Here is a 26,537-nt window from a genome sequence, read left to right as displayed (position 1 = left end):
ATAAAATTTTCGGAGGACAAAATATTATAGATAATTTTAGAAACAAATTATACACTTAAAAGGGTTAGTAATTTATAGCACTTACCCCCCCACTATTAGTATACAGATACCAAGTGCAATTGTCATAACCCTTTGAAAGAACATTCCCCAATTGGACCCTATCAAAAAAAAAAAAACACCCAATTAACAAAATTGATCCAAAAGGGTCTAAAAAGCACACAAAATCAATTCAAAAAACAAAAATATGAGACAAAGTAATTACTTTCCACTGCTAATGAAATCGTATTTGTATTGCTGTTCCAAACTGCAACACTTATCTCTCTAAGGCCTTTAATTAACGAAAACCCAAACTTTTCTTGGAATACCGGAGTATTATGACCATCTATACACACACACAAAAAAAACAAAATCAGCATAACTCACTATAACTCTATAGAAGCCTCAAAAATATAAAGAGAAATTAAAGGGGTTGAATTTGATATTTACGTTTGGAGAGAGAGAGTTTGCAGAAACTGTGGCTTTATATTTCTTAACTTGAGAGAGGGGTAAGGTTGCTAGGGTTTTGAGGTGTTATAATGTTTTTATTTTTATTTTTTATTTTTTAAATATTGTGCTGACGTGGAAAATTGTGGTGCCAGCAAAGGCTTCGGTTTTATATATATATATATATATATAGATGATTTCCATGACTACATTTTAGCTTGAACATACTATTCTTTGATAAATAGAGCATTTTTCACAAAATAAGTTCATATACTTGTGCATAAAACACAACTTGCACGGCTGGAGAAATATTGAGTTACCACATAAAGTTCATATGGCTGGTGCACCTTTGCACAAAACACAGCCTACATAGCTAAATAAACCCAAAATACATAACCTGTTTCATTACATCATAACTTAAGGACAAATTGTTCAATATACTAACCTACTAATAAAAAAGTTAGTTTAATAAGCCATCGCCAAAGGTTTCCGCTGAGAAAGAAGCACCTCTAGCTGACGATGATTGCATCATTTCATCCCTTTGGCTCACTAAAAGAGAAAGCTCAACTTTCTTTGCTGCAATTACTTTCTCAAGATCAGCTAACTTCACTGCAAGCTCATTCAACATAGCCTCATTATCTCGAGCAATACAAGCCTCAGCAGCAGTTTGAATCTTATCAAGGATGAATTGAACTCCAAACTTTATGAACAACAAATCCTTAAGAGCATTCTTCCACTCAAGTGCTCTCTTCAAGTTTGTACTTTCAAGCTTTGTATGCTGCATATCCAGCAATACTGCAACGAGCAATTGAAGTCCAGATTTCCTCAAAGAAGCACCTAGCTTGCATCCCGTCATGAAGTGAGGATGTTTTCTTACAATTGCTTCCAGCAGTGGTTGACCTTCTGCAGGAATCTCAGACCGTTGGAACATGACAGTATTACTTGAAAGAGGATAGAAGTCAGCTGCTACTTTCTCATTCTCCTCATCCTCAGAAAATTGCTCCAAGAATTCTTCTAGGTTCATTCTCTTAACGGCAGCACCAGAAGATCCACTCTGCAACTCTACAAAAAGAAGCATGATTATATCTCTAGCAGTAACAGAAAGCATTCATGCGGCTAAGTATTATTGAACAAGAAACTTGCTTTATTAAGTGCAAATGACTTAAAGACATCATAAATGGGGGTTCTTTGCTTTGGTGTACATCATGGACAGTTGGAGAAACAACATGTCTTTGGCTGGGCACATCAGCAATAGCTTCCCCAACAGTGACAGTGACATTAGGACCCTTGCCAGCATGTTTCTTGCTGGGCATTCCTGCAATAGCTTCTCTAGCAGAGACAGTGACATCAAGATCCTTGTCAGCATGTTCTTTGTTGGACACTCCAGCAGCGGTTTCTCCACTAGTGACAGTAGGACCTTCATCAACCATGTCTAGCCCAATACTCCAATGTTGTACTATGAACCAATGGCTTCATTACATCACTCAAAGGACACCTTGTGACATTGATGTCCAGGACATCTTGATCAAACCTGAATTGCCTTAAAACTCTATGGGGATTATATTGTGTCAAAGCAAACCCGGCACCACTCGGATATGGGATGTATGAAGGGGATGTAATAAGCAAGAAATTAGGAATCTTCTCATGATCAACCAATCCAAACTCTTAAGATCTGGGCCTAGCACTTAGAGAAGGGTTTGGACAATAAAACCCAGCAACAACATAAGAATAGGGCTTCCAAGCAAAGTGAGCCCCGTCATCCAGCAAAGTGATTGAAGGTAGATTCCAAACCTTCAACCCCATCCATTTCATAAGTAAAGGAAGACTGTTTTCAAAACCAAGGAATTGAAGCTCACCATTGGGTCCATCAGCTCCGACCACCCAATTGGCCATCTTTACATCGCCAACATCTTTACCAACATCAACTTAATCTTTCAAATGCTCCCATATGGTGATGGACCCAATGGTGAAGTGCTCTTATACAAAGGATGTTGAAGCTCACCATTAGGTCCATACTACATTAACACTTGATTCAATAATGTGGTATGGAGATCCCTCAAGCTCATCACTATGTAATCTATCAAGCTCAGAATAAAGGGTACCTAAACACAAAGTACCTAAAGGCAAGGACACACCTCTGCGTACTACTATGACTAGACGAAATGTGAAAGGCTTCATGAATTATACCAGGTCAGAATCAAACTCACACTTGCTCATCCACAAAGCTAAGAATGCAGCCCTTCTTGTATCAACATCCTCAGATTCTCTAAATTCAGAAATCCAAAAGGAGAACCTGACCCTATTACCTGGCCAAGACACAGAAGTACCTCCAAAAGTCTCCGACAACTTTCCAGCAATCGTAGACTCCTCATCAGACAGCCCTAGCTCCAGCAGATTCACATCTCCCATGCTAGGCAGCAAGCAAATCCTTTCCACATCTTCAAGGGTGACTGTAGTCTCACCCCAAGGAAAAAAGAAAGTGTGGGTATCAGGATTCCAACGGCGTACCAGAAATCGAAGTGCTCTTATATCTCTATACATGTTCCACCTACGAGACACAACTATGGCTTCAAAAATCTTGGCATTCCTTAGAATTTGACAGAATCCTTCATCGGCAACCCCTTGCTCCACCCAATCGGACCAACCAATGGTTGTGCCATAAGGACACAAAAATTGAATAGGTGCTGGCATAAGCTCTTTTCGCTGGAACCGCAAGTCCATTATACCATAAGCTGCTAGAACCCATGTTGTCTCATGGCTGGGGGCTTCACCCTTCAAAATCCACTTCTTTGGCACATCGAGTGGGCTAACCTCAGGAACCCCAACTATTAGAAATAGAGAAGTTAAGCAATACCATGGGTCTTGCAACGGCAACAAAGGCTCTCCTAGCCTAACCTCCATACCAGCACCCATAGCAACTGCCTCAACTATGCCCCCAGCCGTAGTCTCACTTCCTGGCATAGCCACCCCAGCGGTACTAGCACCATAAGAATCCAGATGCTTTTCTCTTTTAGCCATAACTCACAGTAGAAAAAGTATAATTTTCTCAAAAAAAAAAAAAAAAAAAAACCCACGGCCACAATAGGAAGTAAAGAAATTGTGGGTTTCTCTCTCACTTGGCCGAAAGCAAAAAGGAAAGAAAGGAAATATTAGTTCCCTTCTAAACCCTAGCTACACCCCTTTGCCTCTCTCACTCTTAGTCGAAGACAAGGAAAAGGAGGAAGAAGAGGCTCTGTTTCTATATCTGCTTTGCCAAAAATCTTAGTCACTCTCTCTGCCTTGGTTGAAGTTGGTGTTACACTCTCACCCTTGGCCAAAAATAAGAAGAAGAAGAAGAAAAGGCTCTTTCTCTCTACCTTAATCTCTCTATTTTTCGGTCCAAGAAAAATAAAACAAGAAGTAACCAAGGCCAGCCTTTTACTGGTAAACGTAAAAGTTTCAAGTGACAAGACAAGGGGAAGAGACTAGCATTTAATGCAAGAAACCTAGGGAATAACTGGAAACGCACCAAGTGTTGAACGTGGGAAAGATACAAGAGCCCAATTGCCACCAAAATTTTAAACTCGCACGTGTGACCAAATAGAAACTGCTCACACGTGACTCATGGGGCTAAATGTTGAGGTACCAAATTTGGGCCCAAATCTTATTAGCCCACTCACTAAAATAAAAAATACCCATACAAGGCCATAAACTATTTTGGGCCCACATAAATGTTTCCTACACACTTCCCATATATTACCACACACTCTCCATATTATTACCCAACTTGGGTACCCACAAATATTTCCCATATAAGCCCCATAAATTATCTTAGGCCCTCTCACAAATATTACCCATTGCATCCCACATATTATCCAACTTAGGTTTTCACAAAAAATACTTATCACACTACTACCAAAATTGGGCCACAAAATCATACTATCTCCACAGAAAAGCCCAACATCGTTTACTTTGTGGGTAAAACCCAAAAGGCCCAACAAAACTCTCTTATAAAGCCCATTGCTACATGGCACCCTAAAGCCTGTTGCTACATAGCACCTTTAAAGCCTGTTGCTACACGGCACCTCTTAAAGCCCGTTACTACATGGCACCTTAAAGCCCGTTGCTACATGGCACTTCTTAAAGCCCGTTGCTGCACGGAACCTCTTAAAGCCCGTTGCTACACGCACCTCTTAAAGCCTGTTGCTACACAACACCTCTAAAGCCCATCGCTACACGACAATCTCACAAAGCCCGTTGCTACACGACAATATTTTTACAAAAGCTTACAAAGCCCAAATACTATTTTGGCACCTATTTTACAAAACCCAAATACTATTTTGGCACCTATTTTACAAAGCTCAAAATATTATTTTGGCAACTACTCATAAAGCCCAATAACACTTTGGCACCTATTTTACAAAGCCCAAATACTATTTTGGCACCTATTTTACAAAGTCCAAATACTATTTTATAAAAATCTTACAAAGCCCAAATGCTCCTTTGGCATTTATTTATAAAGCCCAATATTATTTTGGCAAAAACAATTATGCTTAAAGCCCAAAACTATTTCTTGGCAAAAACATATTTTCATATAATAAAGTCTCTAATTCATGGAAAATATAATTACTCATTCCCCAAAAAATACTTCTCTTACAAAATTTATAAAAGTCCATGTATATCATCCATGACAAAACTACTCATTTTTTTAGGGATGACCAATCCCAATGAAGCTCAACTATAAAGCCTAGCTGAGCTAGCCCAGCTCACATACAAATCCTAGTAGCTGAAGCTCACGTGAGCTGACCAGTCAAGTTTCAGCATAACCTGACAGCTGGAGCCCATTCCCATCAATTCCAGCTTGTCCAATCAGATCAGAAGAGGACACATGTCCAACAGGAGTTAAACCCTTCCTTGCCAAGCTGAATTCCATCATTTCTCATGTGACACAAAGCTAAGGTGACATGACATAAAGTTGGGAAGCTTCAGCCAGCTGTCTATCCTTTCGTCTTCAACCCATTCGGTCAAGGATCAAGGGCAACCATGACCAAGCCATGAAAGCTCCTAGAACAACTGGAAATTAGTTCATTTTCATGCCAAAAATGTGTACTCTCTGGTTCATGGACCAAGCACATGAACCTTAAATGGGGAAACTTAGGGAAATGTGGTTTGGAGGGCACTAAAGGGATCTCCAAGAGCCCAATAAAGGGCACCAAGATTGACACCCAGCTTGGAGTGATACAATCCGGGTGATACAATCTACCCTAAGGAGCTCTGATTCTAGCAACAGCAAAACCAAAATCATTAGCCTAATACATGTTTTAATCCCATCAGCTAAGGCCAATCAGCATTTAATGATAGGTTAGAACCCCAGTCATTATTACCCAAAACAGTAAGAACATTCTAAAAGCTGAGCTTACTACTCTTGGTCAAAATCCTAGGAACAATTCTCTAAGGATTTTCTGAAGATTGGGGCTGATTTAGTAAAGATTATTTGCTAGTCACTCCCTAAAACTCAATTATAAATAGATGCACTCCACTGATACTTCAAGACAGACCAACAGGGACCAATATAGACAAATACACACTAATAGAGAAGAACTCTCCCTTAACTTCTTTGTTTAGCCCTCTTTAAACTCTAGCAAAGTTCTGAGTCACTGAGTTCTTAGCTTTAAGCTTAGAAACAAAGTGCTTCAGCTCCTAGCTCACAAATAGCCCTCATACCTCTACTCATAAATCACTTATCTATCTCTAGCAGAAAGCTCCAGCAACTTTACTGAACTCTCTCTCTCTCTCTCTCACTTCTTACTACATATACTATATCCACGAGCATACCCTGACATCATAATGATCTTGCTGCGCTAGCTAGAATCTCTCTCTCTCTCCCTTCATCTCACAATAAGTTTCTTCATTACTTGCTATAATGGAACCTATGGTATTTGTCTATTCATTTACTATTGAAGGTTATGATGTAACTGTCACTATAGATTTTTTTCCCTCATATTATTGTATTAGAAGACTCTTCTCCAAAGCCTATGGATGATGAATTTGAAGATGTAGACACTTTCCTTAATCTGTAAAAAGCTAAAGGCTGGAGGTTTATTCTGCTCTGTTTCATTTTATCGCTAGGATACTTTATTGGTGAAATATTTTACTGCTGGGTTATTTCTTTATTGCATTGTGCTTTTTATCGTGCTGACGTATCTACTGTAGGAAGTATTTTTGGGCCATCTCATAACCCTTGTTAGTCCCATCCTAAGCCCAAGCTATAAAATAAGGCAAACTCTTCAAAAACTTCACCGATAGCCCTTGGGCCGTGCTCCAAGCCCATTTTCAAGTTTTGGTTTAGGCCCCCAACCCAACATAAATATCATTTGTCGGAAGGAAAACCTTTCCGCCCCCGACACTAGGCTCCAAACTTGAGCTCTCTCACTAAGCACCAAGATTGAAGCCATGACCAACGGACCAAGTGGCCTTCTTGGGAGCTAATGTACAATATTATTAAATTTACATGATTTACAGTTTCTAAACTTCTATGTCATCTTTCTCAACATATTAAATATTACTAAATTTTTTTTCACTGCTAAATTAACTTTCTATTTAAGAATAATACCTATGCAATTTATGAATTTATTTTAAAAGTCGTTTTTAGTTAATTGAAATGATTTCTCTTGAAGGATTATTATAAAATTTCTTTTTATGCTTATTTATGTTGTACTATTTTTTATTAACCTTATAATGTACTATTTTATGTTAACCTTATAATATCATTTTGATTAGACCTAGCATGCCATTGATGGCCGAGATGAAGCTAACAAACAAAGTTTCTGCTTTGGATCCCTCTTTCTCAAGTAAGAGACAAAGAAAAAGTTAGGGAGTATAGTGATAAAGAATCAATTAATTGAAACCCAAAATCGAAACCCAAAATCAAAAATCGAAACCCTAAATCAAAAATCGAAACCCTAAATCAAAAATCGAAACCCTAAACCTAAAATTGAAACCCTAAACCAAAAATGGAAACCCTAAAACAAAAATCAAAACAAACAATTTAAAAATCTTACTGTTAGTCAGCCTTGTGAGTGTCTTGAGTGAGATTGAGAGTTGGAGAGAGAGAAAGAGAGACCCAAGGCAGCGTCGATGATGGAGGACTAGAATTTGTCGGCACTGGTGAGTAGGATCGGTGGTGGAGATTGTTGGGAGTCGCTTAGGGTGTTCGAAGGGCTTAGACATAGAGGTTTTTTTTTTAATTTATACTTGGTCCTGTAGCTGCGTTTACATAAACGCAGCTTCAGGGGTGCCTATGGATGCATTTGACTCTTAAACGTAGCTTTAGGACTTTAAGACATATTAAAAAAATAATAATAATAATCAAATAGGTCTATAGCCGCATTTTTGAAACATGGCTTAAGTCCAACCCAAGAAAACGCAGCTAAAACACCAAGAAACGCGGCTACAGAGTTGATCTTGGGCACACGGCTATACTTCTGATGTTATAACTGCATTTAGGTGAAACGCGGCTCAAACACACTCTATAGCTGCGTTTTTGCAAACGCAGCTTAAAAAAACACAGCTAAAAAACGTATTTTTTGTAGTGTCTCCCTTTAACGGTTCAATGAACAGTCCGGGTCTGAAAACTATGGAAGAGAGTAAAGTGGAGTTGGCAGAATGTTTGAGCATGTGTATTTTCTAGAGAGAGGAGAGAGATAAGATAACCACCTGTGTTTATGTTGCACTTTTCTTCCAAAGTATCCCAGGCAATTTTGGCCTTACTAATATTCTCTATAAGAGGAAGTCTGTCTGACGCACATGTTTCCCTGATCAAATATAAAGCCAAAGCATTCTTTATTTTCCAATTTCTGATGGCAATTTCATCACCTTTGGTGGTTGCTTCGAAAATGTCCCAGGAATAATGTAAATTGGTTTTAATGAAATTCCTCCAAGTCCCATAATTGAAGTCCTTAATAACTGAAATAACAGCAGCAATTACAAGGAGTACACTGAAATGGTTATTACATGGAAATAAAAATAATTATTACAAGAAATGCACGAAGTTGGAATGCAATAATTATTACTATTAATTTGTTTGGTGACTATTTAGGAATAGAACACTGAATATGTATATCCACAATTTGGTCGAGTATGAAAAGAAGGTGGAATGAAATCATTTTTAAGTCAGATTTCCTAAAATTCCCTTATTTTACAAAATTATATTTACACTCTTTGTGTATCTAGCTTAACATTTTTTTTTTCTAAAAAAAAAATGCTTAACATTTCTAAAAAAACAACAAGTGGGAGAAGGATCTATCTTATTAAGTATAAATTTTATAATTTTATAATTAATATATATATATATATATATATATGTGCTTTGTTTAAAAATTAATAACTCTATAAAAGTTATATAAAAGAAAATAAAATGATACATCTTTTATTCTCAAAAATAAAAATGAAAGAAAAAGAAAAAAATTTCACGAACAAGCCAATTCTATCAAATTAATTCCAATTTCATAGATTAATACTGACCACAAAATGCCACCCAACTATCAATCAATATTGAAAAATTAATATTAATGAACCTTTTTTGTTTTGAATGAATTAATATTGTTGAACGTGCAAAATGGAGCTAACATTCAACTATCAATTATCATAAAGTGGTAATATGCAATCTATGAACATAACACAAATTAGTTGATTTTCATAATTCTATTACCCTTTTGCATTTATTATTGGTTTCATGATTTTTCTTAAAATAATTCATCTTAACTGAGAAGGCTACATATGTGCAATTAAGCTAATAAACTAATTTTTAATATCTCAAAATGTATATGTTTCTTTACTATAATTTAGTTTACTTTTTCTTTATAATATATGTATAACAAACTCTAAAACTGTTTTACATAAAATTCACAAAATTATCCGTGCATCGTACAGGCAACTTACTAATTTTTAATATCTCAAAATGTATATATTTTTTATATTTTCTATTTTTTTTTTTTTTTTAAATAAACACTTAAAAACATCCTAACAACTCTAAAATGAAATACATGAATGTAATGCAAAGGAAAATCCTGTCAAAAACATTTTGGGCACAAATAATTGAGAGTTAAAGCACAAGGACCATGTCAGACAGACTCACTGAGATTGAGTCTTTTGCATCCACACTCTCTTAGATGCAAACTTAGAATTGGAGTTTCTAGACAAATTAGATTGTTGATCAACTCCAACATTGGCATAAAGGTTAAGAGCCTTTACCAATTCATGAATAAGTGTCATAGGATCTTGTGCTTTTTGGTGCACACTTTTTGTTTGATTGCTTGCTTTGAGGCTTGCAACTTGAAACAATTTAGGAGAGTATGCCCAACTCCACCACAAAAGTGACAAAACCACTGAGATTTGTGTTGTTTCTTACTTCCAGGATGATTGGGTTTCTTGGGTTTTGACTTACTAAGATCTACCCTAATCTTCCTAGTAGCTAGAATCTCTTCCTTAGGCATCTTAACTTCTGGTGTAGGAATAGATGAAGCAGGTAAAAACTTAGTAGGATGAACAACAGAAGCAGAAAAACTCTCATCAAACTCTAATCGTATCTTATCAGAAGTAGATTTTTGAACATTGAACATGTTATCCAGTTTAGAAGTTGAAGTCTTATCAAGTTGTTCTCTAACAACAGATAATTCAAATTTTAAATTTTTAACTTTCTCAATGAAAGACATGTTCTCAATCTTAACAGAGGTTATTAGTTCATTAGCATCAAACAATTTTACCAATAGATTTTTCTTTTCTTGCTCAAGAGTATTTATCTTTTTTAAACCTAAGTCAACATTTATGGCATCCTTTGTTGCAATCTTGCAAAGCTTGTTATAAGCCTCTTGCAAGTCAGCATTCTCAAAGAGTTCTCCATCAGAAGAGTTCTCATCAACAATTTCAGACTCACTTACTATAGTAGTAGCAATGAAAGCCATGAAATTTCCTTCTTGATTACTTTCAGACTCATGATCAGAAATTTCATTACCACTAAGAGTAACAACCACAGCTTTTCCCTAAGATCTCAAATAAGTAGGATATTTTGACCTAAGATGACCATATCCCTGACAACCAAAACATTGTTGACCTAAAGAATTGTTAGAGGATTGAACAACTTTATCTTTTGATTTTTCAGAATTATTGTTTTTAGTTGTTTCATTCTTCTTCACATTTTTAGGGTCAACATTGTTTCGATTTCTTGCCCTTCTATCATTGTTCCTCAGAAGGTTTCTAAAGTTCTTGGCAAGTTAAACAATCTCTGTAGAAGAGATTTCATCATCAAATCCACAATTATCTACATCATGAACAAATTTTAGAGCCATAGATTTGGATTTGCTAATTTTGGGTAAGTTAGACTCATAGGATTGAAGAGATCCTACTAGCTTATCTACATGAATAGTATTAACATCCTTGCTTTCAGTTATGGCTGTGGCTTTGGATCTAAAGTCCTCAATTAAGGATCTAAGTATCTTCCTAATAATCTTAGGTTGATCGTATACTTCACCCAAATTAAAGGCTAAGTTCACTTTGTAATTTAGTTTGCCATAAAAAACTCATCAAAAGTCTCATCATCTGCCATTCTAATGCTTTGAAACCTAGAGGTTAACTGTTGCAGTTTATTAATCTTTACTACTTTAGTGCCTTCATGCACAGTTTACAGGACATTCCAGGCAATGTGAGCAACCTCTACATTAGAAATCCTTTTAAATTTTTCCATAGAAATAGCATTGAATATAGCATTCATAGCCTTGCTATTAAAGCTTGCCACTTATTTATTTATTTATTTTTTTGTTTATAGTAATAGACCATTCACTTACAGCAGTAGTAGATCTCTTCCAACCATTTTCCACAGAAAGTCACACTCTCTCATCTAGAGATTTCAAGAAGGCTTTCATCCTTACTTTCCAATCGGCATAGTTGTTCCCGTCAAAATGAAGAGGGATCACAAGAGAGTGACTATGTTCCATAACAACAAAAGTCAATGATCAACTCAAGGTAAACTACCTAATCAAGAGCTAATCCACTTTGATACCACTTGTTTGTTTATTTAAACCTCTTAAAACAGAGTTTTACAAATTTTTTAACCTAATATATTAGCCAAGTATTTACTTAGGTTAATTATGAGATTTAGGTTAAACAGTAATAGATCATATCATGCACAAGTGGTAAAGCAAAGAATACAATAATATGATCACCTAGGAATACTAATGAAACGAACTATTTCAAGGTAAAAACTTAGGGAGGATTTGACCTGGCTATCCTTAAAGTAAACGAATCTGCTAATAGAGAATTGAAATTTTTACAACAGATTTAACTCTAAATCTATCACTACCTCTTGTAGTAATTTACTAACACAACTACGTGCAAGCTCCGACTCTACAGACTCTTCTCTTTTGGATTTGCGGCACAAAGCTCCCACACATATGACTTTGAGATCCCACTCAAAGGTTTCAGATTATCAGTTGTTGATCTTATAGCAACAACTAGATTCCACTAGCACTTGATTATAGATCTTGCTTCGGTAGACAATTGTGGAGTTTGAAGGTTACAGAACCTCTCAGATCTCACATGAGTAACTCACAAGTCTTCCAAGAGTCTTCAAAATATAGCTTTTATACTTAGGAGTGTTGGACTAAAATCCTAAACATTTCTGCGGGCTTGGGCCTGATTTAAAATTCTGCAAAAACTAATTTACTACGATTTTCGATCGATCAGATCTAATTCTTGATCGGTCTAGCTTCACTGAAATTTGACTCTTCTTTCTGCAGCTTGAATGTTCTTGAAACTTGACTTGTATCACCTTGAGTAATGTCTAACACCTTATCTAGACATGTTTTTATTCTCAGTTTTCCAACTTAAACAAAATAGGAATCTAAACATTTAATCCAAAATCTTTAGAACCTAACATGCTTGAAATCCTTACTATTTGTGCAATGTAGGATAATCCAAGCACTATTCTTGTCACTCAACTTTTTATGGATGACACAATTACAGCACCTGAAAGTAGATATTATCTCATGGTAGTGACTACCAAAAATAAGATTTGTTATGTTGATGGAAAAATCTTGCAACCCTTGGATTCCTTAAGCCCATTGTTTAATGCATGGAGGCACTATAACACTACGCTTCTATCATGGATCTTCAATTCCATCTCGAAGGAAATTACGTTTCACAGGAAGACATGAATTGAATAAACTTGAAAGTAAAGAACTGAATTAAACAAAAGTGAAGTTTAAAAGCTAAATTGAATTGAATTTGAGACAAAATTAGAGGACGTAATTTGTAATTTAACCCAAAACTTATTAGATAAGTAGTATAAGATTTGACCGCAAAAGAGCCTAACTTTATTTTTTTGAAAAAAAAAAAAAGCCTAACTTTATGATTATAGCATAAAAGCATATTATAAGACCACGAATTATAATTTATTTATATCTAAATAAAATTGCCATGAGGATGGGGCATTTCTGCGGCAATATCAGAATGGGTCTTTTACTAATGCTTCTATCATGGATTTGGCACCCATCACATGTCCTCCGGAATAAGGCCATTCCTGTTGTTCAAATGTTGGCTTTACTTCTGTTAATATTGCTGTCTGCTAGTATATTATTAAGGTTGTAATGGTGGTGGCAACCAGACAAGACAGAGGGGAGGAGGAAAAGCATGATGATTCTGTATTTCAATTAATTTCTTTCTTTCAAAAGTTTTTGTAAAGTTGTTATTTACAACTAATTTGTGTTGGCTTTTATTCCATGCCAAATTTGATTGTATTTTTGTTCAATCATATGTACCTTGTATTTTATGTGGGATGTCATTGTATGGGTTGTGTGTGAGAAAGAGTGTGAAGACTCAAGCGCCTATTAAAGAAAGTGTGGATTTCGAGAGAAGTTTCGCGAGAAGCCTTCCCGCAAAGTGAGCCACACGCAGAGCACATGATTGGAATGTGAAGAGTCATGACAGCTGGTTTTCGCGAGTATTTCATGGGTAAGGCCTTCCCGTGAGATACCCGCGAAACATTTTATTTTGCTATTTTGGCATATCTACTACACCATGTCTTCACCCACACTATATATACCCACATTACCCACGTACTGTAAGAAGTGCTTTTTAGAGAGAAAAACCTAGCATACACACTTGAGAGTTAGAGATTGTCATATCCACAATCCTCTATATAATCCTTTGTGGTTTTCCTCAACTCCTACCTCTCCATATCCAAATCTTTGAGAGGTTAATAACCCAAACACTTACCACACCATTCTGAGTGTATAGTGAGGTTTTGGTGTTGCTGGGAAGTATTAGAAGAAGCCATTTGTTTGGTGGATGCAATCGGGCTGAATTGCGTGATCCAAAGAGTTAGAGAAGACAATGCTTCGTTAAGTCAATTGATAGCAGGAGCTTGGAGGGTTCAAGTACATGGGGTAGACTAGGCTTGGAGGGTCTTTTGTTATTTGTGTACTCTAACTTATTCTTTAGTGGATCGGTTTACCGCTTGGAGGGCAGCGGAGAGGTTTTTTGCTAGGTAGTTCAATTTCCTCTTCAATAACACGTCTCAATGTTATCTGTGTTTGCATCCTTCTTCCCTACTCTTTTAGCTTTCATTTTATTGTTGATATTTGATGAATATGGCTTAGAGTAGTTTATTATTTGTTCACTCGCATTTACTCTATTCCGCTCTTAGTCTAAGTTAGAGTAAGATCAACCGAGCCGTAATTTTTAATTTGAGGCTCTAAACAGCTCTTGTGTTTTCACACATATTCGAGCTTTCAGTTTTTTTTTTTTTTTTTTTTTTTTGGGTAAGTTTATTATCATATCTTCTACTTCTAGACCTTAGGTCTATTTGAGGTATAAAATGTTTGAGCACATGCAGTATAGAGAGAGACATACCAACAAGATGTGTTTTGGGGATTCTGCATATCCCTTCCAAAGTAGACCAAGCAATTTTTGCGGAAGTAATCAGACTAATCACATGACATATCCGTTGCGAGCATGAAATTTGGATCACGTGTAAAGCCATGGCATTCTTCTTGGTCCAAGCCTTGGAAGCAGCTTCATCATCTTCTTGGTCAGCTGCTTCAACAATGTCCCAAAGATCTTGAGCAATCAAATAGGTTCTCACTTGAACGCTCCAAACCAAATAATTGTCTACGTTAAGAACTTCACTTACAGCTACACTTAATGCTATCCTTGTTTCCATCTTTAATCTGTCAATATACCTCATCGTGTTAGGATTGGAGTACACTTTGGCAATCAAATCTGGTTAGAATATAATCCAATTAGGTATAGGTTTAGAATAGGGGCAACTAAAATTGTTGTCTGTTTCTTTTAAACACTTATAATTTTATAGCCTTTTATGGGTCAGATCAATTCAAGATGTTATGTCATAATTTTTGTCCAAATGGTTCCAAAAAATAATGTGAACACATGTCATATATAAAACATTAAAATTAAATAAAAACAAAAATTAAATATCTCATAAACATAACTAAATACATTAACTTTAAGGATAGAATATAACCTACTGGATAAAGAGAAAATAAATAAATAAATAAATAATTGGAAGAAAAAAACTACAATAAATTTATATAAAAAAGACTACTCAATATTAGTAATAAATATAAAATTAAAAAATTTATATTAGAGAATTGCACATCAAACTATTTGTCAGTTTAGCACCCCCTCTATCTAATTAGTCCTCTCTCACTATTCCCCCTCCGAAAAAAAAAAATATTAATAATAATAACTCAATAAATCGTTATTCTTTTTTCTTTAGGCGGATTTAAGAGGGTGAAGATACTTGCCCAGGTTTAAAGAAATAACCAAAGTCTAATTATTATGCCAGAGGTAAGACCATTTGGTGGGTTTGGGGTGGGGCTTGAGTTAGGATATATAAATTGGTAAAAAAAATAATAATAAAATAGCAAGACCATTAATAAAAGGGTAAATTACAAATTTCACCCTTAAAATTTGAGGTGTTTAGATTTTACACCCTAAAGTATCAGAATTTGGATTTTACGCTCTGAAGTTTAGGGGTGTTTGGATTTTACACTCTAACATTTCAGAATTTGAATTTTACTACTTAAAATTTAGGGGTGTTTATATTTTACACCCTTAAAGTTTGAGGGTGTTTGGATTTTACACTTTAAATTTTCAGAATTTGGGGGAGTAAAATCCAAACACTGCCAAACTTTAGAGGATAAAATCCAAATTCTGAAATGTCAAGGTGTAAAATCCAAACAACCCCAAACTTTAGGGGTGTAATTTGCAATTTACATCATCGGTTTATGTCGATTTCCTGATATAGAACGGACTACCATGGGCTTCTTGGACACTCAAGTGCGCCTGAAATCGTGCAAAGCAACAAGGCACTAGTAGAAATCATTTAGACAATGGAGTTGGAATCGCATGAAATTTTATAGGTTGAAGGGAAATGGTCTTCTGAGTAATAGTCGTTACTTTGCCATGAGGTACCCCCTGATTTTGGCAAATTCCTCTGTTTAGCCCCCTAAAACTGTGATTTTGCCTTTTTAGTAATTTTTGTTTCCTTAAAAACTTTTTTCTCAAAAGTCAGAATAAAGTCTCGCTTGTTTTGGGACAACTCTTAAGGTCAATAGTTTATAATTTTGCATTTAACTCAATTTTACCATTTTTGGTAAAATTTGGTATTTTGCCACTTAAATTAGAGTTTCAGACATTTCATAATCGTCCTAGGGTTTTACTTTCTTGGTATTTATATGTTTTGTAGGCTCAAAAGGCAAATCAAATTATTATCAATAAATATAGACATTTTGTCAATTTCCTTCTCTGGTGAATTCCGGTTTATCACCTTATGGACTCAAGAAACCTCTCGTGAATTCAAGATTTACTACTACAAACTAACAATTTAGTTTATATCCAGTAAATAAAGCATTGTGCATGCTTTCTTCAGGTTTCTGTGACATCACTTCCTTAGGCTACCTTTTTTTTTTTTTTGGTTGCCGAGTGACTTCCCTAAGCTACTTGCATGCTCCTTTATTGACCCTACTTTTTCTTATGAAAAAAATAATTTTAGGTAAAAGAGAAAGAAAATGGAACATCCAAAGAAGTGAGAGTTAGACAGATGTCCTTATGGGTAAAGGAAGAAGAAAAAAGTCACTCGGCTGAAATGTACGACTTTTTGGAAAATGGTGTTTCTCTACGCAATGGTGTTTCTTCCTGGAGTTCTTTCTTATGCTTTTTAGTTGGCTATCAGTGAGGTTTTTTTTTTTGAGAAAAAGGTATCAGTGAGCTTAGATATTTTAAGTTGTATTTCCTGATTGTATTAAATTCAAAAAAAGGAAGAAGAAATAAAAAGTCAGCACTTTATTTTTTTTAACGCTATCACGTATCAACTGCAAAAGCTCGTAGTAATAAGTCAGCACGGCTAAGCTGAGTTCCTGCTGCAAGAGGATTAGATTGATTCTGGTCCAGAAATATTTACTGGTGGACCAAAAGATAAAATAGGAAAACTTATATATGGCCGAACTACCGAGGCAAACAATCACATGACTCTTTTTTTCTTTTTGGGACAAATTATATCTTTTTTATTAATACAAATTATATTTTTAAAACTACACAATGTAGAAGTGGTTTCAAATTAAATCTTATACTTTTACTAGCTTCCAATTTAATCCTACAATTCAATTTAAGTTATAGACCTATTTACAATTAGATTTTACATGTTCTAATTTTGTGCTAAGTACGGTTTAATTTAAAATTACTTCTAGCTTATTGAAATGTATTTATTGACTATTTAAAATTACTTCTAACATATATAAATTAGGGTGTAAATGCATTTTTGATCCCTACATTTTGGTCATATTTCCATTTTAACTATATTTTCATTTTGGTCTCTATTTTTTTATTTTCCTGCGTATAGTCCTTAAGGCTGTATTTGGTTGAATGTAAAATATTTTTAGGTGAAAATTTTTTCGGGAAAGGAAAATATTTTCAAGTGTTTGATTGTATTCCAAAAAATACTTTGGAAAATATTTTCTAGTGTTTGGTTGTGTTGCTGAAAATACTCTAGAAAACCCATTTTTATCATGTTTCTCACATTTTCTTAGGATCCAAACAAATATTATTACAGAGAATCAAAATATATAAACAACACAAGAAACAAAAATCAAAAAAGAAAAATCAAAATCACAAGACCAATCGTGAGAGAGGGACAGAGAGAGATCGGTTCGTGGGTGCAACTCGCTGGTGGACAAGGTGGGTCGATCTAGGAGTGGATCACTCACTAGGTGGGTCGATCAGTTCATGGGTTCGTGGAGCGATTTTGCTGGTGGACGAGGTGGGTCAATCGGTGGGTGGGTTCGTGGTGCGATCTCGCCGGTGCTGGGGTGCGACTTGCCGGTGCTGGGATGTGCGATTGAAGCACTCGTCGGTGCTTGGATGTGCGATCGAAGCTCTCGCCGGTGCTTGGATGTGCGATCGGAGAGGAGTGCGTGTGAGAGAGGATGGAGAGTACTATCGGACTGTGTGAGGAGTGCGTGATCTGTGAGGAGCTTGGAGTGTTGTGTGAGGAGTGTAAATGGTTTGAAGTGAAAATAAAATTGGAAATGCTTTTACAGGAGTGAGCCCTTATTTTACAGTCAACACAGAAATGGTTTTCAGTTTGACCCAATTTTCGATAACTACCAAACACATACATTTACGGAAAACCATTTCTGGAAGTGGTTTAAAGCCAAAACAAACGCACCCTAAAATTGAAAAGCTTTATTGTTTTGGTTCATACAATTACTTCACAAACTAAAATAGACTATGTGACAGACAGAGTATACTGTTGACACACAGAGTGCCTACATGACCATTAAATAAAATAAAAATAAAAAATTCATGTCAAGACATAATTTAAAAAAAAAAATGGAATTTAGATCTCGGTTCATCTAGATTAAGAACAAACAATAACACAAACCTAGATTTAAATGTAAACACAAGAACACAAACCCAAAATATAGTATTAACAATTTCACATCAATTAAAAAATTTCCATACGTAAAAAATTACTAGTTCTTTTTCTATGTATTTTTATAATCGCAAGTTTCAAAAATTATTTTTAAAATATAAACATTATATAAATTTAATTCATTACAATAATAAGCATCTAATGGTGTTCTTGCATATGTAGGATTGATGTTAAAAACTAGTACCATAATTAAAGTGGAATTAAAACAAAGGATAGGGTTATTCACTATAATTTTAGCTTAGAGTCTTAAACTTTTTTTATTTAAGATAGTTACAATATGTTGATAATTCTGATGTTCGAATTCTTTCTATCCTAAACCTTCTACTCCAAGCACTTTATACATGAAAATGTGTCAATTAAGTTATAAGACTTTTAGCACATAAAGTCTCAAACTAGATACTCTATAAACAGAATAGTAATTTATTGGTGTGATTTTATTTTTCCATTTTAAATTTTAGTTATTTTATAAGAAAAAAAGAACTTAATTTTTTTTTTGAGAATCGGGACGGAGGAATTTTAATCATTTAGAACTACTTTTAGTCCATTATAAATTGCTTACGACGTACTTGAAACAACCTCAAAATTATTTAAACCACTTCCAACCCATTTGAAACTAATTCAACTTCTCTTACTAGCTAGAACTTTGTAACTCATATATGTAAACTTTAATGAAAATTTTCCCATAATTTAAAATTAGTATTACCTTTTCAATAATTTTTTTCATAATGACTAAATTTCTTAACTTAGTTGAAACTTGAAGTACATGTTTTATTTTTTATTTTTTAGAAAATGGACATTGGTCATTTTTATTAAAAAACTTAGGAGGTGTTATTGAACTATAAAGTAAATAATTTGTGTAATAAATGTCAGCAAAATTCATTCTATAGCTTAAAATTTTAAGTTAAGAAGAAAATATCAAGTATATAAATAAATAAACAAGATATTTTCAATGAATAAATTAAATTCAAAAGTGAAATTCGATGGTATCATAATGAATGTTTCACATGTGCTCAATTATAGCTAATTTTAAATGCATTCGAGCATATAGAGGTGATTAAAAGCTATTAATAGTGTAATACAAAGTCAACAAACGAACCTGAAAAGCTGAGCTGAGTTCCTGGTCCAAGAGGACTGGATTGATTGTGGTGAAGAAATATTTTCTGGCCAACCAAAAGATAAAATGGGAGAATTGTGGTTATCAAAAGCCAATAAGAACTTTCAAATGGACTGCATGTGTTTCAAGACAGGATTTGGTGTAGCACCGACCTTTCTCACTTCAGAATCGATGCTTAGAAAGTCGGTATAGAAAAATGTGAATTTAATAGCAAAAAAGGAAAAGAAGTGATGGTTAAGTATGTTGTGAATAATAAAATAATGTTAATATGTGTTCATATAAATGTGATATTGCTCCAATCAAATATTGCCACATTGACAAGTTGTGAGAAACATAGTTACAGGTTTTGTATCTTTGGCATCTCTTTTTAGTTGGCAATAGGTTACCAAATATCTTGATTCATTACTTGTCTGAGTAGGCTTGGATCGGTCTTTATTCTTTAGAGGATTTTATTATTATTAACTAACGAGTAAAGACAGATCTAAAGAAAAAAGAGAGGTCCTAGCCTACTCAGACAAATAAAGAATCAAGTCTGTAGTCTTTAGTTGAAGTAAGGTATGTTCCCATCTTCTATGGTGGATTTGCAGATTGGGATTCATCATCAGAGTGTTTTCACCTTTTAGGATTTTTACTCATGTTGCCTTTATGTGTTTATACACAAATTATTGTGATTTAAACCAATCGTAGCTTCAAAAATTTTGTTTTGGGGGTCATTAAAAAAGTTTTAATAAAAAGAGAACTTAAATATATATAGTCATCAATAAAAAAAAATAAAAAAATAATATGTGAAGTTTTATAATTTTATTTTACAAGTTTTCAAATTTTAAATATTACATGATAGTTCATTATGAGTATCTATTGCCAATATGTGTAGCTATGAGCCTATGACTGTTTTATTTTGTTAAGTTTGTTTAACATTTTTTATTTTTATATAGTTGTTATTATCTATTTGTCTTTGTTTTAATAAAAATATTTTAGACTAAATGACTAATCTTAACTCATTGGCTCTGTATTAATTATTGACGCACACGATTACACCTATTCATACATAAAATTATACACTACGTGTCTACTTAACTAATCAAATGCTTGAACAATCACTAACATTACTTCTTTTTTTCTTGAATTTTACTAATTTTATAACAAAAAGTTTTTATAATATGATAACAATACACACTCATGTAAAAAACACTCTCCATTTCCTAATTATTAAATTATATAAAGTTATATTATATTTATATTATAGATGCAAACATCCACACACATCATAATTTACACAAATAACATTATAACAAAAAGTAATATACACAATCAATATTAGACACACACACATATAATATAAATTTATAAAAAAGAATTACACTTACAATTCACAAATATTTATTCTTTACTCTTAGAGTCGAAAATATGCACAAGATTTAAGTTAGAATGTGCAAAAAAATATTTTTAAGAATAAATTAAAGTATTAAACTAACCAAAAAAAAAAAATTTATATATATAATTTTTTTTTTTTTTTAAAGTCTGGGGATTCATTTGAATCCCCCGAATAGGCTGTAGCACTGCCCCTAATTTGAACCTTGATCAATTAACTACTTGATTAATATGTGAACCAATTGTTTAAAATAAGTAGTTAAGCATTTAGGGATTTAAATCGTAATTTTCATAGTTGTTTGCTATGTATTGGTAAAATATTACTTGAAGAATTATTTATATATATATATATATATATAAAAATGATAGAATTTGAATTTATGACATTTGCTTTATGATAATTGTCCTTTATCATTAAGACAACACTCTTTGATTTTGGAATTTATAAAAAAATTACCTGAAGAAAGTTGACACTGCTTTTGGTATATAACCTTTGCTATATAGGACTTCACTTCACCAAATGGACCATATAATGGTAAAGACATACCTACATATCTTCATTACCGGTTGATTATTATATTTTTTTTTTTTTTTGAAAACATTAGTGGTTGAATTTTTTAATGTCCAAATAAAATTTTAATTTTTTTATATGCTATAGTTTTTTTTTTTTTTTTTTTTTGAAATTTTGAAATTTTGCTCAATGTAAGGAACTTGATAAATATATATATATATATATATATATAATATTTAAAGCCTTTTATTTTATATTATAGATCTATATGTAGAGAATCTAGAGATAAAGAGCAGACCTGCCATCCAAAGTCAGAAGTTTATTCTAGGGGCCGAGTTAAATGAAAAAAAAAAAAAAAATCTTCTCTCTCTCTCTCTCTCTCTCTCTCTCTCTCTCTCTCTCTCTCTCTCTCTTTCTCTATATATATATATATATATATTCATTACAAAGATATTTATATCATTGGTCAAAAAACTATTAATTTTTTTTTTTCATCTAGTCAATTTGTAAGTTGTAACTTGTGAATTCTCTTTTAATCATATTAATCATAACTAATTTTCTTTAAACATTTTAGAACAAGAATTTTTTTGTTAAAGAAATTAGAAATTACACAGTTAAAGCGCACTAATAGTTTTAAAATTTATGAAACATATATAAATATTATCAATTTGAAATAATTTAAATAACAAATATCACTTTAATCTTTACATACTTAAACCTATACCGATGATAAGATAAGCCAAAAAACCCTTATTTTTCATTTTCATAGATAACAAATGCAATGAGGATCTCCAAAACTTAACCACAAAATCCATAATCTTCATTTTTCTAAAAATAAAAGAATAGTTTGGTGTCCGTATTATTAATTATCCCAACATAATAATAATAATAATAGTAATAATAATAATAATAACAACAACAACAATAATAATATTTAAAAATAAAGGGGGCTTCAATTAAAGAGGGGAACATATTGAGTTTTTTTTTTTGATAAACCATACTGAGTATACTTTGGTTGACCATACTTATCTATTTTAGGAACATCCATACCTTAAGTTGGGAATTGGGTTTGGAATTTGGACCACGATCAGATCAGTGTCGGTAATGGGATTTCTATCGGATCAGGGCTCTTGGACACTTCTTGAAACTTGGGTGGGCTCTGAATAATGGATCTCACTTTCGGAGTTGGGCTTAGGCTTTCAGGCTTCAGCCGAAACCCAAATTCTCTTTCAGGCTCTCTTTTCTCTCCCGCCTTCCTTTCGCTTTGTCTGGGAATTGCTGTAAGAGTGCGAGTGAAGTTAACTGCTTGTGAGTGTTGGAATGTTTCGTCCATGGTATATGCTTGTGTGGGTTGCTACCTGCTGGTGTGGTGTTCAAGTTGAAGGCGAGGTAGTGGTTTGGTTATTTGACTTTCGAGTTTGTGGCAGCGATTGTTGATGGTAGTGTACTGTGATATGGGTTTCGAATAATGTGTGTGAATGTGATTTGTGGCTGAGAGTACTCTGCCGTGCCTTGAGTGAGTTTTCTGTATCTGAGAGCAAGGAAGATGAGATGAGGATGTGGACTGAATGACCGTGGGACTGGTAGCTTTAATCACTGTGCTGAAGAAAGAGGGGAAAAGGAGAAAAGTAATTTGACCACTGGCTAGTGATGAATCCGACACTGAATAGGACTCTGCACTTAAAGCTAAAGCATTGGCAGCCTTGTTGCAATTTTCCACACCTTTTGGACATTATACATTGACTGTGTTTAAAGTGGTAAGCCATATGAAATTAATTTGGACCAACATGTTAATTTGTAGTGGAAAAATATATCCAGTTCATGGACACTTTATTCTGGCTTCCAGTTTTTGATGATCATGTGAGATTTCTGAATAGACCATGGTCATGGTCTACGCTCATACACTGATACATTCTCGTCTTGTTTGTCTCATGTTTGAAACCAAATGACAACGACATTTTGATCAACCTGACTGACTTACCTCGATGCCGAGCGTCAGATTACAAAGCCTTCAGCAATATTTCCTCCATCAGGTTTCTACTATAGCATTTTCCGAATAGAATCTTCCTTGCCAGCTTATTAAACTTTGACTTGCCTTTACCACTATTATCAACTTCTAGCTCCAAATACTAATCCACATAATACAGCCCTTCTGGATGACTAAATAAGCTGGTCTAGTTCCTCTTTTTACTCATCCAGGTTATTATCGCTGTGACATATCTTCAACAATAGGAAAGATGTCTAAAAGTTTTAAAATGTTGATAAAAAAAAAAAAAAAAAAAAAAAAAAAAAAAAAAAAAAAAAAAAAAAAAAAAACTGAGCTGTGATTAGCCACCCATGATTAATTTACTCGTTTGGGTACACTACTGCCGAACATTGTCCACAAAGTAACACATGAATTTTGGGTGATGCATGTGTATTCTATCGAGTGGGGCTAATCACAAAAATAAGAAAGAGTGGACAACGCTAAATAGAGGGATTTGAAAATCGCATGCCCAATTGTAATTGGATTTGAGTTAATTACCTTCAGCCCAACTGTGAAGACAAATAATAGGGGACCACGCCCAAGAGAAGGTTGATTATTGGGTCAGCCATGGGAGTATTATTTATTCTATTCAATGGTCATGGATAAGTAATTTTTTTTTTTTTTTTTTTGGATGAGGAAGCTTCCATTAAACAGAAAAAGAACTACAACAAGGCTCAAACAGCTGCACCAACTACATGCAGTCCAAGTGCAGCAGGTTTCCCACCACAGGAGGAGAGACACCCCTCCACACTTGGCAAACATTATTACAGTGAGCAAACCGGGCAAGCTCATGTGCCACCCTGTTAAAGTCCCTCTTCAGGTGCCGGATCTGCCAGCTCATAAAGCCATCAAGGAAGCTCACAATACCATTGACAATGTGACCGAAACCCCCACTGCAATCCTTAGACAAAATGCGTTGGACAATGGACAAAGAGTCCGACTCAATAATGATCTAATTAAGGTCCAGTGCCTTTGCAAGGAGGATTCCAGCTTCAATCGCCAAAGCCTCAGTCTCATCCACTGTAAAACAGCCAGGAAGAACACGACAAAGGACTGCAACAACCTAACCTCTACAGTCCCTTATAATCACGCCTATACTAGACAGCCTCCCATCGTCAGCCGTTGCTCCATAAGAGTTTATCTTGTAAACTCCATCAGGAGGCTTTCTCCAGCTAACCTCACAAACAGCCAGACCCAAGGAACAGAATTTTGCAGCTTCTCTGAAATCAATGATCATACTAATGGCAAAATTCCAAGTCTGCTCAGCCCCCTGACTAACCAACTCAAACACCTTCAAATTTCTATTATGCCAAATGGCCCATGCAGCCACAACCAAAATCTCAAGATCTTTAGGATTACTTGCCTCTAAGAACTTCATAGCTAGATCAGAAAAATCCAATGGTTCAGCCCCAATAACAAGTGGACAATCTTTCCACAAACTCCATATCTCCTTCGCAGCACTACATCTACACAGAGCATGCATTATAGTTTCCTCCTCCAAACCACACATGGGACACAGCCCATCCATGCTCACCCCTCTCTTCCTTAAATTTGACATTGTTGGCAAAGTATTAGCACAAACTTTCCAAGTGAAGATTCTTATTTTTGGGGGGATTTTAAGTAGCCATATTCGCTTCCAAAGGGGCGTTCTGGGGTCACCATGAGAACACTCACCCCTATCTGATGGTTTTATCACAGTGAGTGCCACATAATATTCACTTTTCACTGAAAATTCCTCTTTTTTGTTTCCCACCCAAATTATCTTGTCCTCAGGAAGACTATAGCTTAGCGGAATATTCAGGATTGTTTCAACCTCAAAAGGGAGAAATAAGGATTTCAAAGTATCAACCTTCCATCTTTTGGTATCCATATCAATTAAAGCCGAAACCATAGGAAAATCATCAAAAGGCCGAGGAGGAGAAATTACCTTATAAGTTGTTGGAGTGGGAAGCCACTTGTCCTCCCAAATGTGGATGAGTCTCCCGTTGCCTACTCTCCAACGGGAACCTTTCCGAACCACTTCAAGACCTTTAAATATGCTCCTCCATGTGTATGAAGGGCTACAGCCCAGTTTTGAGTTCAAAATGTCTCCATTTGGATAGTATCTAGCTTTATAGACTTTGGCACAAAGGGAATCCGGGTTTGACAAGAGTCTCCAGCCCTGCTTAGCAAGCATTGCAAGATTGAAGGCTTGGAAGTTACGGAAGCCCAGACCACCATCTGCCTTTGCTATACACATTTTCTCCCAGCTCACCCAAGCAATTTTTTTCTCCTCTTTCCTTTGCCCCCACCATAAATTTCTTAACATCCCTTCAATCTCTTCACATAGCCCTTTTGGGATTAGAAAGCAACTCATAGTGTAGGTGGGGACTGCTTGCGCCACGGCCTTTATCAAAATCTCCTTTCCTCCTATGGACAATAACTTCCCTTTCCACCCCGCCAATTTCCTTCCGACCTTTTCCTTCACTTCTGCAAACACTACAGTCTTAGATCTTCCAATGATGGATGGAAGTCCCAGATATTTGCCATGTCTTGTGTCTTGCATCGGCCCAAGTATGTCCAACACTTCACACCTTCTTTCCTGAGGAGTATTATGGCTAAAGAAAATAGAGGACTTCTCCGCATTAACTTTCTGGCCCGAGGCAGCTTCGTAAAGTTCAAGGATCTCAATGAGTTTAAGGCATTCTTGCTCGGATGCTTTGCAAAACAAGAGATTGTCATCCGCAAAAAATAGGTGAGTAACCATAGAACATCCCGTACAAATAGAGATTCCACTTAGCATCTGAGTCCTTGCTGCCTCCTTAATTAGAGAAGAAAAACCATCTGCACACAATAAGAATAGATAAGGAGATAAAGGGTCTCCTTGTCGGAGACCTCTTGTAGGGAAAATACATCCATGGACTGCGCCATTAATAATCACAGAATAAGAAATAGTGGTAATACACTTCATAATTAATTGGATCCATTTTCCATGGAATCCCATTTTTTCCATAACTCCTTCAATAAAACCCCACTCCACACGATAATAGGCCTTGCTCATATCAAG

General features: G+C 34.9%; 1 protein-coding gene across 1 annotated transcript; it reads right to left on the bottom strand.

Annotated features, from left to right (window-relative positions):
* Positions 1 to 825: 825 nt before the first annotated feature.
* On the bottom strand, positions 826 to 23,038 carry LOC115987878. Its single transcript, XM_031111484.1, has 4 exons — positions 22,516 to 23,038; positions 19,566 to 19,629; positions 14,368 to 14,684; positions 826 to 1,545 (listed from the first exon to the last, which is right to left on the bottom strand). The coding sequence occupies exons 3-4, from the start codon at positions 14,675 to 14,677 to the stop codon at positions 944 to 946; spliced, it is 912 nt and encodes a 303-aa protein (XP_030967344.1). The 5' UTR covers positions 14,678 to 14,684; positions 19,566 to 19,629; positions 22,516 to 23,038; the 3' UTR covers positions 826 to 943.
* Between the last annotated feature and the right edge of the window lie 3,499 nt (positions 23,039 to 26,537).

The sequence above is a fragment of the Quercus lobata genome, chromosome 4 (genome assembly GCF_001633185.2).
Source record: "Quercus lobata isolate SW786 chromosome 4, ValleyOak3.0 Primary Assembly, whole genome shotgun sequence".
Classification (NCBI taxonomy): Eukaryota; Viridiplantae; Streptophyta; class Magnoliopsida; order Fagales; family Fagaceae; genus Quercus; species Quercus lobata.
This window is presented reverse-complemented; position numbering and strand designations above follow the sequence as displayed.

What these genes read in the sequence shown, in the direction of transcription:
- LOC115987878 (XM_031111484.1), bottom strand. Translation starts at nt 14,677, where the DNA reads ATGGAAACAAGGATAGCATTAAGTGTAGCTGTAAGTGAAGTTCTTAAC. An exon ending in CCCCAAAACACATCTTGTTG is followed by an intron (nt 1,546 to 14,367) that starts GTATGTCTCTCT and finishes TTCTTTTTGTAG; the next exon opens with AGTTGCAGAGTGGATCTTCT.